General features: G+C 35.2%; 2 protein-coding genes across 2 annotated transcripts; one reads left to right on the top strand and one right to left on the bottom strand.

Moving 5' to 3' along the window:
- Positions 1-1,451: 1,451 nt before the first annotated feature.
- Positions 1,452-5,095, bottom strand: LOC123665903. The gene is made up of 2 exons (XM_045600134.1): positions 4,728-5,095; positions 1,452-1,582 (listed from the first exon to the last, which is right to left on the bottom strand). Exons 1-2 carry the CDS (start codon positions 4,993-4,995, stop codon positions 1,452-1,454), a joined length of 399 nt encoding a protein of 132 aa, XP_045456090.1. The 5' UTR covers positions 4,996-5,095.
- LOC123666201 lies at positions 1,694-2,946 on the top strand. The gene is made up of 2 exons (XM_045600398.1): positions 1,694-2,168; positions 2,433-2,946. Exons 1-2 carry the CDS (start codon positions 1,985-1,987, stop codon positions 2,840-2,842), a joined length of 594 nt encoding a protein of 197 aa, XP_045456354.1. The 5' UTR covers positions 1,694-1,984; the 3' UTR covers positions 2,843-2,946.
- Positions 5,096-15,965: the final 10,870 nt, after the last annotated feature.

Genomic DNA, 15,965 nt, shown 5'->3' with positions numbered 1-15,965 from the left:
TTGGATATACCAGGATGACTGTCAACTGTTTCGATTACATATTGGATTCAATAAGGAATGAGATTTCAAAACAAGACACAAATTTTCATAAAAGCATAAAACCCGCAGAAAGACTATTTTTAACTATAAGGTGAGTTTAAAAAAAAAAGTATTTTCGTAGTTAATTATATTAAGGGCCGAAACACATAACGCAAACTGCTTATTTTTGCGGCGCCGCAACGCCAAAATCGGCAGTTGCGTTGCCGCGTTGCGGCGTCGCGAAACAGGGCATTATGGTAGGGCAACCATTTTCTCGTGATTTTTGAGTGTGGATAGACGTCTCTCTGCGATGGATCGTAATAAACTTATTGCTTATTTGTTATTAAGAAGACATTATTCTATCTTAAAAATACGGCAAAGAAGATACTGGATACATCCATTAAGTAAGGGTATGAATCCAAATGGCGAGTTCTTTTCTAAAAAATACGAAGCATTAAAGATAGACGAAAAAAAATTTGTTGCCTACTTTAGAATGAGTATATCATCATTTGAAGAGCTATTAAGCGAGTTATCAAAATATATACAGAAGAAAAAAAATAAAGGAAGAAAACCAGTTACTGCTTTGGAAATGCTGGGCTTAACTTTAAGGTAAAACAAATAGGTTTCTTATTTTTTTTTATTGATGTTTATGGCACTCGGAATCAAATGTTTAGTTTTATTTGTACCCCTGGCTTTATACACCTGTGGTACTAGCGGGGTGTCGATAAAAATTTTGCATCACTAGTGTTCATGGTTTGGGGGTACCTAGTGGTACAAAGCCAGGTTGAAATGAAACAAGACAGAATCAAATTAAGCTTTTTGCATTATACAATTTTCTTACTTTAAGAATACTTTAATAGGCCTTAAAAAATGTAATGATCAATTTAAGAAAAATCAAACTCCTCATCTTGTGAAACATAGGAAGTAGCTGACGTTTCGTCCAGTAAAAATGGTGAATTTATTGGACGTTGTTGGTTTGATGATGAGGTAGTCCTCTGTTCAGTAATCGAACTTCCAGGAGTAGAAGTGTGGTAGCCACTCTGAACCGTATTATCGTATCTCATAGTTGAATATCCTTGATTGTAACCCTGATGCTGATATTCTTGATTATAGCCGTGATGTGTATTTTGATGAATTGAAGGTTGAAGAATGTCGGTTAATATATGAAGCACCCGACTTTGAAATATCAATGTTTGATTCTCATTTAACGATTGTAGAGATGGTAAAATCCCCTTGAAAAAATGCAAATGTCTATTCTCCGGTGTTTTTAATATTGCCAATAAATCTTCTTCAATATCATCCTTATCATCTGCCTTTCGTTTTCGTGGTTGACTTTTATAACGAGGCAATGCCGTTATTTCATTCTCAATATCTCCTTCCGCTACGCATAAACTGGAATCAGTTGCATTTTGTGAAACCTTTTTCAAAAACTGTCATTGTTTATTCAAGTGATATTCTTTAATTTTTGCAGCTCCAGCTCCTGATCGATTGGCATCTTTTAGTTTTTTTTGATATTTAGCAAAATTATCTTTTATGGCCTTCCACTTCTTGACTAAATCATTACCTGCAACAAAAAACTTCACAAGTGAAAAATAGTAATAAAGACTAAAATTCCCTAGATTCCATTTATACTACATATAAAATTTGATATAACTTTCATAAGTACTTTCGGTCCATCCAATTTCATATAAATGGCTGGCCGCCGAAAAAGAATAATTTTCTGCTTTTTCTTGACTTAGGCAAGTTAAAAACTGATTGACTTTGCCTAGAACAACCATAATGTAAAATATTTATTGAGTACTTCTTTGAAAAACTACCTGTCTATCTTTGAAAATCTATTCCTTTAGCAACACTATTACCTGCGCGGTTTGAGTTTGATTATACCTACATTTGTATTATTTTATTATTTGCCTACTAATTATTATTTCATTTTAGATTTCTAGCAACCGGCAGTGACTTTAAAACCATGCATACGAATTACTTCCGAGGAGCAAGTACAATAGCAAAAATTGTAAGGACAGTTTGTCGCGCCATATGGAAACATCTATCAAGTCAAAATATACCTCCTATAACAAAACAGGTTCTAGAAGATGTCGCTATTGAGTTTGACAAGAAAGCAAATTTTCCTAACTGCATAGGAGCTCTTGATGGTAAACATGTCCGTATTACATGTCCTGCGCACAGTGGATCACTGTTTTACAATTATAAGGGCTATAATTCAATAGTTTTATTAGCTCTTGTAGATTCTAGATATAGATTCATTTTTGTCGATATAGGAGCGTATGGCAAGGAAAGTGACTCCACCGTTTTCCAGAACTCTAAACTTTATGATTTGATTATGACACGCAAATTACCTATTCCTGTACCAAAGCCTTTACCAGGTTCTCAAAATGAAACTCCATTTGTTTTTGTAGGAGATGAAGCATTCTCAATTTCGAATAACGTCATGCGCCCTTACTCAGGAAAACATTTGTCGGTACAACAAAGAGTTTACAATTATCGACTGAGTCGTGCCCGAAGATATGTCGAGTGCGCTTTTGGCATCCTAGCCAATAAATGGCGCATATTTCATCGATCTATGAATGTGCAATACGAATTTGCGACAGACATTATCAAGGCATGTTGTGTAATGCACAACTTTGTTTTGAATCGAGATGGAGTACAAGCGACCGATGACATTATCTTTGATGATTCTGATCTGCAAATGTTGCATTTGCCCACAGCAAATGAAAATAATTTAAGCCCACATCTAATACGGAATGATTTTTGTAATTACTTTTCCAGTGATGTTGGCGCCCTAAGTTGGCAATTAAACAAAATATGAATGTTCGTATACCTACTCAGTTCAAAATACAAATAATACCTTAATACATTTGATTCAAACTATTTAACATGTTGTGAACTGCGAGTAAACAATTTAAATGGCAATTTGGTTTTATTTATAGTATTTGTTTACCTTTTTGAATAAGAGCGCGAGAAAAAAATATAATTTTAACTTAGAGAAAATCTTTTGCATAGGGCATTAAAATAAATGGTGTATTTCATATGATTAAAAAAAAAAGATACATGCTACTTACATTAAACTACAATTTAAACCGCGGATCAGATTTTTACGTTTTTACTACAGTAAAAATTGTAGTTTTATTGTGAATAGTGATCGCGTAAACATAAGACCAATGATATTAAATAAAACAAGTAGCAGATATGTTATAAGCGCGCGCGCTGTGAAGATTCAAATACGTCCCAATTGGGACGTCTTGTAATTAGTCTGCATTGAGCTCTATCACAAGCGTACCGCATTGTAGGTCTCTGTGTACTTACCAAAAATAAATAAAAAATGCCATCGTTTGTGTTTCGGAAGTGTACCAATTATGACTCTAAAGTAAACAAAATACAAGGGATCTCTTACCACATGTGAATATGCAAAGAAACTTAGAATATTTTAGTATATTTCAATTATTTTTGCAAATTATCTAGTAACTAACGCAAGACGCCATGTTCAGGTGAAGAAAGAGAAAGCGATCTAGTTTTGACGCTAGAGCGATAAGGATGCGTGCGCTGCGACATAGATTAGTTAGTGCAGAATGAAATATTGATGTTAGCTTAAATGCCTACAGTTAAAGTTCAGTTGTTCTTTATGTTTACTTCGTTTTTATAATAACTATCTATTGTATGTAATGGACTAATGTAATCAACATAAAAATAATTTCACTTTGTTCTTTTCTTTACTATTAAAGTATACATTATACTGCTAATTTAGGATTATTATTGTTTTTTCTTTTAATGAATTAGGTTTCCGACTGATCCGGTCAGACTACAAGTTTGGATAGCAATTGTTCGTGACAAAGAAGCGAATCAGGCTGGATACCATCAAAAATCAGCAGAATTTGTAGCAATCACTTCAAAACTACTAACAAATATGTTTCGAAAAAAGGACGAACACTACTCAAAAAAATGATGTTCCATTTATAGAGGTAATACATCATTCTATAAAGTAGTAAGTATTTAGCAGCTGTGGCCTGCATTTTCATTCACGTTTAATTTGTTTGTTCAGCATAGGTACAATCTACTTCAATAATATGTCATTTTTCGAAAGAATTTTCTCTCACCTCCTAACCAGAGTTTCCCTCGATTTCCCTGGGATCATCATCAGATCTTGACTTGGTGACAATGGGACCACCTCGGAAGTATAAACTTTCGACCAAAAAAATAATATCAAAATCGGTTCATAAACAACGAAGATGTCCGCGAACAAACATAAAAAAAGCATATATACGGTCGAACTGAGTAACCTCTTCCTTTTTTGAAGTCGGTTAAAAATGTGTACTTTATTTCTTTTCTTTCATTATTAATTATTTCACTGTTAAAATTTTCAATAAATGTGATTTACTTTTGTAAGATGTTTTATTTCTTATCTATGTACTTTTGAATAGTTTTGAATCAAGTGTCCACTCTACGACTATAAATGTTACTCTATGCACAAGAAACGTTTGAAGTGCAACCATTAAAATTATAGCTATCTCTTTCAATTGCGTTTTATTTCATATCTTTTGGTTTGCTTATCAGTAAAACTTGCAAATGTGTGCAGTTTTGGATTGCTGGGAGGTAATGATTTAAACACAGGAACAGATTTAAAACGTAAATTACTATGAACGTAACTTATCTTTAGTTTAAAATATCATTGCCTAAGACTATATGTTACTACTTACCCAGTTTTGATTTTTCGGTTGAGTTTTTTTCCTTGTAATCAACATAAACGATCTCACAAATGCTTTTCCATGCTTCTTGTTTTATAAATTTGTCTTTATAGGTTTCGTCACTAGTATCCCACAAACAACGGTGTTCCTGAACCGAAGATATAAACAGATCGACGTCAACGTCAGACATTTTAATTTTAAAACTGCTTCTCGGTTGACACGTGTTGTTTGCAAGAGTGTTAGAAACAAACTGCATCCTTGTCAACAAGTATGACGTCATAACGCTGGAATTCACGTCGTGCGTTGCGGCGCCGCACCGCTATAGCGCACTGCCGATTTCAGCGGCGCGGCGCCGCAACGCGCTTATGTGTTTCGGCCCTTAAAGTTTAATTTCCATAATTTGATGTGTTATATTCGTAAGTATTGTAACCATGGTAAGCCTGGGTCGTGACACTATTCATTTCATTCATAACAACTTGTGTAATTTTGTTTCTAGTATGTAATTTTTGTATAGGAGTTAACTCCTTCATGTACGGCAACAAACTTTTAAAAAATAACAGGTCTTCGCAATCTTGTTCTTGCCTTTCGCTGCTTTGCGACAGTTTAATTTGTAATAATTCCAACTTTTTCTTCTCCAATTCCATAAATTCCTCTCTTACATCTTGTGCACATTTACGTTTGGTGCTCGTACATAGTGTACTTGTAGATGAACCAGCTATTGACTGGGGAGTTGGGGACCGCTCGTTATTATCACTACAGTTTCCATCAGTAGTTTCATCTAAATTGCCTTCATTTGATTCTGGGGTAACGTCATCTTTACAAACTGCATCATTTGAAAATATGGCCACACTGAAGTGTTTTGATCAGTTCCAGCATCACCAGAACGAGAAACCGGAATTTTTTTAAACTCTTTCATAAATTGGTCTCGAATATTCTTCCATTTTTTTCTTAAAGCCTTTTCTGTAAAAAATAAATTTTGTTTAGTGTTGATGCCTTATATAATTTTAGAAGGTATATTAAGTAATTAGTATAAATCTATTCAAATTTCATTTTTCATCTAGGTATTCTACTCCCTCGACTTCCATGTTTTCATGGCTACAGCCGGCGGCCTCAAAATCAGTTCCTTCATTTAAGTCTGCTACTCGCTCCATGTTTACTTCCTCGAACTCAGAATCAGAGGTAGTGCTGCTGCTATCCTCTAAATTAATTACTACTTGCTCTATGTCGTGGTAAAGAGTTAATACTCGCTGATAATAAGACTTCTCTATCTCCACCAAATGCTCTCGCAAGATTTTCTCCAGTCGCTTTCTGTTATACCTTCGAAAGCACGTTCTGCTGCTTCCTTTATTTATTTATTTATTTATTTATTTACATAGGAAGCCAACGTAGTATACAGTGGTTTCTATCATAATTATATAGTTAAACAGAATATCTTACACTATACACCACACTTATAGGCTAACTCAGCATGCAATACACTTTAAACAGTTGCTTCGAAACTTATACTAACAATAAATATCTATCTTATGAAAAATTAACTCATCAATAAAAGTATAAAACCAACTATCAAAAAAAAAAATTACAACAATTAAAACCCGTGCTAAAACAGTAAAAAATATTTAAAAGAAAAAAGTTAAAATATGTAGGTATATGTAAAAAAAAAAAAAACAACGAAATACAACAATTAATATGATAATACATCGGGAATTCTATGAATAAATATAAAAATTATAAATATAATATATCTATAGGTAAACGGTTTGAGGTACAAGAAATCAGCTAATTTAAAGTATAATATGGAAAGAATGTTCATAACTTCATACAGTAGGTAACTAATTTGAGTTCAAATGTAAAAAAAGCATCTTAACTTTTCTCTTGAATGCTTTCCCAGAATATCTAAAAATATCAATATCTGCATCCTCTTTTAAAATTGAATTATATAAGTTTATGATTCTATTTAAGCATGTATTCATGCCCAAATTGGTTCTAGCAAATCTGCTCACGAATGTTTGTTTTGATCTGGTAGTCCTCATAGGTTTTCTAGGGATTGCCAGTTTTAATCTTCGGACCAAATCAGGACAGTCAATATCTCCTCTAATAATTTTATTTAAAAAGCAAAGATCCAAAACATCTCTTCGTGTAGACAATGACAATACTTTATAGTGTTTCAACATTTTATTGTAGTTATATTTTCCTTTAAAGATAAAACGTATATAATACGTTATACTATATGTTTATGAATATTCAAAGAAATATAAATTATTCTACACTGTCATACCTTTATATCAATCGACCCTACGTTTTGGGCAGCAATCTTACGTTTTGCGATACCCCAGATGAGCTGGCCAGCTGGCATTTCATATACTTGAAACCTAATACTTTAAGTAATTGTCGCAAATGCTCATGACTCCCATCGTACCCCAAATCTTCTCTTAATATGGGAATTAAATTTCTTAACGTTGGTGCCTGTAAATGATATTGGTATTAGAATATAATATACAGTCAACGGCTCAAGAGCGTACGGTCTACAACTTCAAAGAGAAGCATCTCGAGGGAAGGCTAGAATGACATTTTCATACTCAGAAGAGAAGACTATCATGCAAAGATGTTGAAGCTTTGGTACAGTGGCTCCAATCATATTGTACTCAATAACCATTGTCTATGTACCGTCCGACGAACATGCTCGGCAGCATGTACACTATTACGTGCGTTTTCCCTATCAATAGTTTTCTAATAGGTTGTAAGAATCCAAGAAAATACTTTGTCTTTGCAACGTTTAGTAAATTTAATATTATAATATCGGAATAGTATGTATCGAATCAGTCACATCACTAACCTCATTTTCTTATCTATGTTAGCCTTCCATTTCTCGGGGTTTTTTGTCCTTTTACGAGCCTTGCCCGCACTTGCTGGTGTTACTAGGACCTCCATGGGTATCAAAACTCGTGTTTTAATGCAGAATTAATCACGCTATTTAAATAAATCCACAAGATATTAGCCAAAAACTGGACTTAACGTGCACACGAAATGTATGGCGGCGGTCATGATGAATCTTATAAATCCTGTGCTCTGATTGGCCGGCGTGACTCCTAGCTATATTTGATCCTTTTTGGTTAAAACGTAGCTGTTTTTGATGCCAACATAAGTTATCGAATTGAATTTATAGGGAGTTTAGCTGCATTTATTATTAAAATGAAGATATCAAAACGTGCGTAACTAACTAAAGCAGATGGCGCCATAGCTAACTCATTTTACGAATGTATGGCGCTTAGCTGCCTTTGATTTTATAAGCCTCAATTGATTATTCAGATTACATGTCTATACTAAATCTTGATTTAAGTGCCACAAACAGATATAAATATTATTTACTATAGGTATGTATTAGGATAAAAAAAATAATAAAGATAAAAATAATATACCAGTTTATGTTTTAATTTACAATTCGGACTCTTTACTTTTTTCTTTGTTGGTGTGGTGGTGATCTGTTGTATGTCTAGTTGTTTAGAGGTAATTGCTGGTGTCACCTGAAAGAATATTTTTAAAATTATTTCGGTACTTGCAGTTTAATGCACGCAATAGGATGCAAATGAAGTATAAAAACGTGTCATATTTACGAATAAGGTACTTGTTGGTGTGTTGTGTGTGGTCTTCGTAGATGTGCCTGGTTGCGACATCTAAAATAATCAAGTTAAATTATTTATTTTGCATTACATTACAATGTATAAGATCATAATTGGTAACAGAATTTGGCTACAACTTATTGCCAACTGTATAATACACATACCATGTCTATTTCTGGTTCAGGATTCTCACAGAGAAGTGGTGATTTAGGGACTAGAATTGGGTGTTCCATTTTATTGTCAGTTAATAGCTGAAACAAGAATTAATATAGTTATATACATATTTCTTTACAGCAGATGGAATACTTATTGAACAAGTATGTGTATCTTTGATGTACCTGGTTATCCGAATCAAACTCATTTGAGTCTACAGTAAACTCATGAGGGAGCCACACTGCTATGTCATCACCAGTTGGTGGGTCAGTAGCAGGTGGTGGACCACCCCCAGTTTGGAATGTTTGTTTCCGTTCCAGGCACTTCTTTTTTTCTCACACATTTTTATTATGGCCGGGCGTAGGATCGGTACTGTCGACTATGAACACCAAGACAGTATACTACTACCACATCATAACCAGGGCAGACATCGAGGAGAAACTTAAAAGTAAGCAAATATATCCCGTTGTTCACTTTAAAAATGAAGCGTGTTTTAACAAATGCGGACTCGGACGACGAGAACCAACACTCTCAACTGACGAGGAAGCCAATACCGAAGGGTCAAGACGAGACGGGGATATACAATTGGCAGAAACTGAGAGAGGAGAAAGCTCTGAACTATGTGTTGGAGCAGAAGGGATTGGGGTCACTGAAGGCGATGGCGGATATAGAGTCAGATGGGGAAATGGACGAACCAGAAGATACTCTGTCGGGGGAGGCAGCACAGAAAGGCCTGGAGACAACACTGAAGACATGGGAGGGGGAGTATATCCAGTCGGTACGTATATCGCAAAGTCTCAAAACGAAGTGTCAGCAGTTTATAACGGACCTTATAAACTCATCGCTTACCATCAGGGAACAAGAAGACGGCATTGGCACCTCGTCTACATTAGTCACAATAAACAGTGGGGTTTTAACTCTAGATTGGGACGAATTATTCGAGAAAGAACCTACAAGACAACAAGCATTAATTGCCTGTCTTGTCTACGCGAGTATACTTATTCCGGGAATGGTCGTCAAGTACTACAAGACATTCTCGGCGACGAACATGTTGAAGCTTGTAAATGCGCCGGTCATTCGTGTGGAATGATCGGGTACGATAGGTGGTCGGCTGAGAACTACGAGGTTGACTGTTCCGAAAGGGGAGATTCAATACTTCGAGATGAAAGCCCAACACTATCGGAAGAACAGTCAGGACTAGTGGATGCAGTTGGTGAAACCGATGAGCATAACCTACGAAAACGACTTCGGCACGGAGATAAAGTATCACGCAAAAACCGGGAAATTTTATACGGATGGCAAAACAATACAAACAACAATGTCAATAGAAAAATCGCAATTCTTATGACAGAAATACAGATATTATATTACTTTTATGCGAAAACAGTGCTTTCTCAGAATCAGAGGTTATGGAAGTGCTTGCAAGAACGCCTGAGGGGATTGAGTTTATCTGCTCTAAACAGTATCAAGAGAGGATCAAAAACTACATCCACATTAGCAGAATTTTGGTATTTCAGGAACCGATAAAACAAAGATTCGAAAGAGCCAAGGCAAAATTTAAAAAAATGCACACAGAACTGATGACAGACGAATATCAAGACACGTCATGCAAAACTTTACTTAACATTTTAAAAAATAATGACATTGAGATAGGAAAATTTGCAAGTTTAACATTAAACCACTTAACTGGTAAGACTGGTAAAAAGAATAATTTATTTTTCTTTGGAGTACCATCGACGGGCAAAACGATGATAATGTCCTCTTTGATAGAATGTCAGTTTAACTTTTGTAGACTGACGGGTTTGACGCCAAACTCGAGTTTCAACTGTAGTAACCTGTTACACAGCAATGCGTGCTTCATGGACGAATGTAAATTAACAGAAAACCAGTTTGAGCAGTGGAAATTGTTGGCGTCTGGAATGCCGATGTCGACAGACGTTAAGTTAGCTGCCTTTGATTTTATAAGCCTTAATTATACTTTATTTGAAATAGGACTTAATTTAATGTGTTATGAGTTTATGACCTACAGGCTACAATACATACAAACATAAGGTACAGTATTGTTCGAATTAATGTGAACACAAATGATAATTTGAAAAAATCAACATTTATTAGTCATAAGACAAAAAAAATAGAGAAATGAATACAATTTAAATTGTTTTAATAGAAAATGTGTCCCCCTTTGGCTTTTATAACTTCTTCAACACGTTTTGGCATGGAATCGACAAGTTTTTTACAGTTTTCTTTTATTTGCTGGTCTCGAAACCATGTATGGATTACAGCCTCAATTAGTTTTGTTTTTGTTGTGCAATCCATTTTACGAAGTCTAGCTTTTACAATAGCCCACAGATTTTCAATGGGATTAAGGTCCGGCGAGTTCCCTGGCCATTCAAGGCATGATATATTGTTGTCCTTGAAATATTTCTTCATGATCTTGGACACGTGGCATGGAGCCGAATCTTGTTGAAAAACTTCTTGACCGTTAGCATCAACTTTTCTTAGTTCAACTTCCAATCTTTGTTCTAGCAAGTCTCTGTATTTTTGCGAGTTCATCATCCCTTCAATTGGCACAAGGCATCCGGTACCTTTATAAGAAAAGCAGCCCCAAAACATCTTCTTTAATGGATGTTTAACAGCTTGATCAATATGAGCTGCCGTAATCTTTTCGTTGTCACTTTTTCTAACGAAACGAGATCGCTGTCCTTGTACCAAAAAATGGCTCTCATCTGAGAACAACACTTTTCTCCAATCTTCAACAGTCCAGCTCACATATTTCTTTGCCCAATCATATCGTTTTTTCATCATAGCAGCAGTCAGTAACTGTTTTTTTTGAGGTCTAATTGTTTTTCTTCCCCCTTCAATGAGTCGTTTTCGTACGGTGGAGTCATGAATAATAACTCCAGCGTGTGCTAAGTCTTGCTGAAGGTCTTGGCTGGTTTTCCTAGGGTTTAATTTACTTTCTCTAATTAAAAAAACTTCGTCCCTTGCTGTTGTCTTTCTTTTCCTTCCACATTTCCCTTTTCTGTTTACTTCAATCGTCCCAGTGTCCCTTTTCTGTTGCAAAATTTTGTTGACAGCTCCTAAACTTACACCACACTCCTTGGCAATATCTCTTTGAGTCATGGAGGTGTGTTCATTCAAAGTCACAATTTTAGTACGCTTTTTGGGAGTAATATCCATCTTCACAAATAAAAAGCAAATAAAGCCTTAGTTCACTCAAAATACAATAATTCGCAAAAACAACAAATGCAACGCGTCTGTACCTTGTTATATGCTATTACTTACTGACCAATTACTGACTGACAAAACAGTAAAACAAAATGGCCGCTCCTTTGACATAAAAGTATTGCCAACTGTGAAAAAAAGTTAAATTGTGAAAAATGTTGATGTGTTCACATTAATTCGAACAATACTGTATGGTGGCGCGGGTTATACGAAATTCTAAGCGGCGATTTAGTGGACTGTATATCTGTTTGTTTGCTCGATCCCACAGGTAAATGGGACGTAGGGACTTTGGAATTATAGAGAAAGGGACACTGACCTTTGCAAGCTTCTTCTTAAATGGCCGCAGCCGCTGTCCTTCGGGCACAAGACGAGCGCAGTAACACCTTGTCCAGGGCTGATACAGTCTTCTTCTCTTCACTCACACAACTTCCAAAGCGGATAGTTATAGATTCACTATAGGTAGGTAATCTTAATCAGACGGCACAAAATTACGTAGGTTTTACAAAACAAATTAGTGGGCGCAGCGCGGTGCATTCGACGCGTTTTTATTGACAGCAAAAGTCCGAAAAAAAACGAAGATCCACGACGTCACTCGATGAGTTTACGAATTGATGCACAGTCATGAAGTTGCACTTGCAATGTTCACTATAGGTCAGGGGAAAGACAGCGGGCGGAATTTTCAAATGGATTGTGGATCGAGCATTATTTATTTCTAGATTTATCAAAGTTAACGCGCTGGCGCGTCCATGCCCCCGGGGTTGAAGTGCTACCTTCAAAGAAACTACGACGCGGAGTTTACGAGATTTAGAAAACAAAATACGAAATCTAATCTAAATTATTATGACTAATAAAAGTCAAGTGTCAAAGTATCAAACAATTTATGCGGTCTATAACACAGCCTAAATACGTTGTCATTTGTAAACATAACCTAAGTGAAAAATGATTTTTCTAAATATACCTATTATTAAGCTTGGTAGTGACTTATAATAGCTTTGGGTGGATGAATTATTATTTGATATAACACATTAAAACTCACAAATACCTGTCATTTCAGCGGTTCTTTTATAAACATTGTTCAGATCAGAAAGTATACTTTTGGCTTCATACTCCCAAATACATCTTCTGTGCACTCTATAAATTATTTCCCGAGCAGAACTACGAATTATTCTATTCATTTTCCTTACTTTAGACCAAATTTATCATGGTTTTTAGACTTTAATTTTTATGGAAACGAAATTGAAACTTTTGTTTACATAAAATTTCAGGAAATGTCACTTTCGTCAGAATATTGCCGCTATAAAAAAATTAGTTCCACTTCTACACTTTTTTGACAGGCTCTACATACCTGGACTGGCAGTTTGCATAGTAATTTTGTACACCAAAGTCGCATAAAAATAAAATATTCGGCGGCGAAAATATCGTATTTCACAAGTTGTCCTAAACAGATACGTGCGTTGTCAACAAACGCTTGGTTTCGACTGCTCAGGTGCAAAATGTGAACGATATGCGCAGGTAGAAGGAGCGTAAAAAGGTTCGCCTATTATCTACCTGCTTTATGATCAATTATTACTTCCAGGTAATCGAGTTGACAAAATTCATTTATGACCACATTTTAGGTGATTTTAATGCTCTGTGCATCGTTAAAACGCTATTTATTAAAGCTAAACGTTTATTAAGAATATTATATGATACAAGCTGAGCCCGCAACTTTGTTCGCATATATTGTTCAGTTCGCAAAGTTACCAAATAAAGAAGTTCCTAAAGTAAAAGCAGCCTAAGTTACTCCTTATTACATTAGCTATCTATCGGGGAAAATCCCATTAAAATCGGTCCAGCCGTTTAAGAGATTATATTGAATTATTATTATTTGGTATATGTACCGTGTCTACATCCATAAACATTTAGTAAAAAGCAGCCACTCCAATACAGTAATTTTGTACACGAAACAGACACTTCAACTTTGTTTATTCGTAAATATTATACAAATAACAACAATCACGCTATCCGTGGTTGTAGGTACGTAACAACCATCGATGTTCGTAATTAAAGCGACAACTGTTGAACACGTTACAAAGGGTTATTACTAAAATTAACCTTATTAGAACGCAGAACGGTTTGCTATAGATTAGAAATAAAATTATTTTTTATAAACTGGTCAGTAGGTGTAAGTTTTAGTTTTACTTTATATAGTTAACGTTAATATCGGTAATACGACGCGACAAGAATTTTACTTAAAACGTTAAAGTTCAATGAAGTTAATTAATAATAGTATTTATTACGGTATGTTGAGCAATCTACGTAACTATCTATAGTCTGTTTATTTTCGCTACGGACTAAATTGACATAAGCCGTGTTGCTAATTTTTTGTGAATAATTAATAGTGATATGCCGCTACCGTAACTTAACTTAATTTAGAATCTCATATCGTTTTTCGGTAATAATTACAAAATTGTGTCTTTAGAATTTTAGAATGTGGCGACAACCGTAATGTACCTGTATGGCTAATGTATAGATATGATAAATGAAACACACTTATTTTCTTAAGTATTTAATAATTTTAGTAATCACATGCAAATTAATGCTATCCTTTAGATTAAGAACCATCAAATTATGGGGTTTTCGGGGTCGGAGGGTAGAGGGTGGAGGGGGAACTACACTAGGTAACACTGCCATCATTCGGAAAGCAATGGTTATGGAGATATTATGCAGATCTATCTATCTCAGTCTATGTTGTCTATGTCATTTATGTCAGTTCGTATCGTTTGTTGATCTTGCAGTCGAGATCGGTTTCACGTACTCCTGTTCGAAAATAACATGTGAAATGTGAAATAAACGTGTGAAAGCTGCGGAATCCATCTTCTAATCTCAAAACTAACCATGGATATCCATATCTCCATAACTATGGGGTTCCAAAGGGTAGCAGTAGTACTGGAGGTAGCGCCCATCCACCCTCCCTCCCCTCCTTCCCCCAAAATCCTAAAATTCGGTGGTTCTTAACCTAAATTAATAATCAAAATCAGGCAATGACTCCGTACCTGAATGTGCCGAATTGTCCGAGTCGTCACCTACTTCAATAATAAATCTGTCGGTAATGTTGTCGACACTATGACCTACAGTACTCATTTTGTCTTCAACTCCAATTACATGTCTAATACAATCTTTCCAGCGCTGGGGAGTCACTAGACGAAGCCCTTCCTCGAAAAGACTTCGTACTTTGGTCATTTTAAACGTTTTATTGTTTTTTGCGACATGCCCCTTTACCTGAGCCCACATCAATTCAATTGTGTTTAGCTCGCAATGGTATGGAGGCAGTCACAAAATGGTGCCTTCTCGTTCAGCGGCCATTTCATCGACGACATATCTCTCATGGGCTTTTTTATGGTGCCGTGCAATTTCCATTAGTTCAGCTTTTAACATTTTGTTATCAAAGTCTATATTCTTTACTTAAGCCATTCTTCTCGATTCCAATTTTATGGTGTGGTACAGAGCATTGTCTGTACTGAATTTATTTTAATTTAGGGAGAATATTTTTTAACCATTTTTCATATTCGTCGCTATTCATTTCCTTATGATAATCTTCTAGTCCCTTTTTTGCATGTAAGATCATTTCCTACATTTGACACTACAAGTCTTCTCCCTTTGCCTGAAGGCCCTTTCAACCCAGTGGTTAAACCCTCCAAGAAAGCCTGTTGTTTTGATTTTATATTAGTATCCACTCAGTTGTTTACTCTCGGATTGGCCTAAAATTATTAACATTTTTTCAATATCATGCACATGAACTAAATAATTTATTTTATTTTTTTCGTAATTCTGTACCTCTACTAATTCTTGGGAAAAATATTCAATATATTATTAGGTTTTGAAGTACTTTTAGCTATATGGTATCGTTAAATATTTGAATATAAAATGAATTTTACTTTCGTCTATGGCTTATTAATATTGTTCATTCATTTGCTCTTTCTGTCACTTTACTAAACTGACAATTATAATATTACTGTCCGTGGTCAGAAATACGCCATATTTGTTTACTAAATAAGACTGTTCCAAAAAAATAGAATATACGTACCTTCAGTAATCCATGTTTCATCCGGATAATGTATAGACCGACCTTCTCTGCGGTATTGTTTTATTTGGTTCAGGTACCGATGACGCCATAAAATTATGTCTTCACGATCGATTAATGCACTGCATCGTTTTCTAGTCATATATTTAAAGTTCAGATGCTTTAATACTTTATACAAAGTACTTCGAG

This window comes from Melitaea cinxia, chromosome 25 (assembly GCF_905220565.1).
Source record: "Melitaea cinxia chromosome 25, ilMelCinx1.1, whole genome shotgun sequence".
NCBI lineage: Eukaryota > Metazoa > Arthropoda > Insecta > Lepidoptera > Nymphalidae > Melitaea > Melitaea cinxia.
Note: the sequence above shows the minus strand (reverse complement) of the source record. Positions and strands in the feature narration are given on the sequence as shown.

Excerpts from the sequence above, each read along its gene's own strand:
- LOC123666201 (XM_045600398.1), top strand. The coding sequence starts at position 1,985 with ATGCATACGAATTACTTCCGAGGAGCAAGTACAATAGCAAAAATTGTA. Across the intron at positions 2,169-2,432 it reads CTGCATAGGAGCTCTTGATG|GAGATGAAGCATTCTCAATT; the intron begins GTAAACATGTCC and ends TTGTTTTTGTAG.
- LOC123665903 (XM_045600134.1), bottom strand. The coding sequence starts at position 4,995 with ATGACGTCATACTTGTTGACAAGGATGCAGTTTGTTTCTAACACTCTT. Across the intron at positions 1,583-4,727 it reads AACCGAAAAATCAAAACTGG|GTAATGATTTAGTCAAGAAG; the intron begins GTAAGTAGTAAC and ends TTTTTGTTGCAG.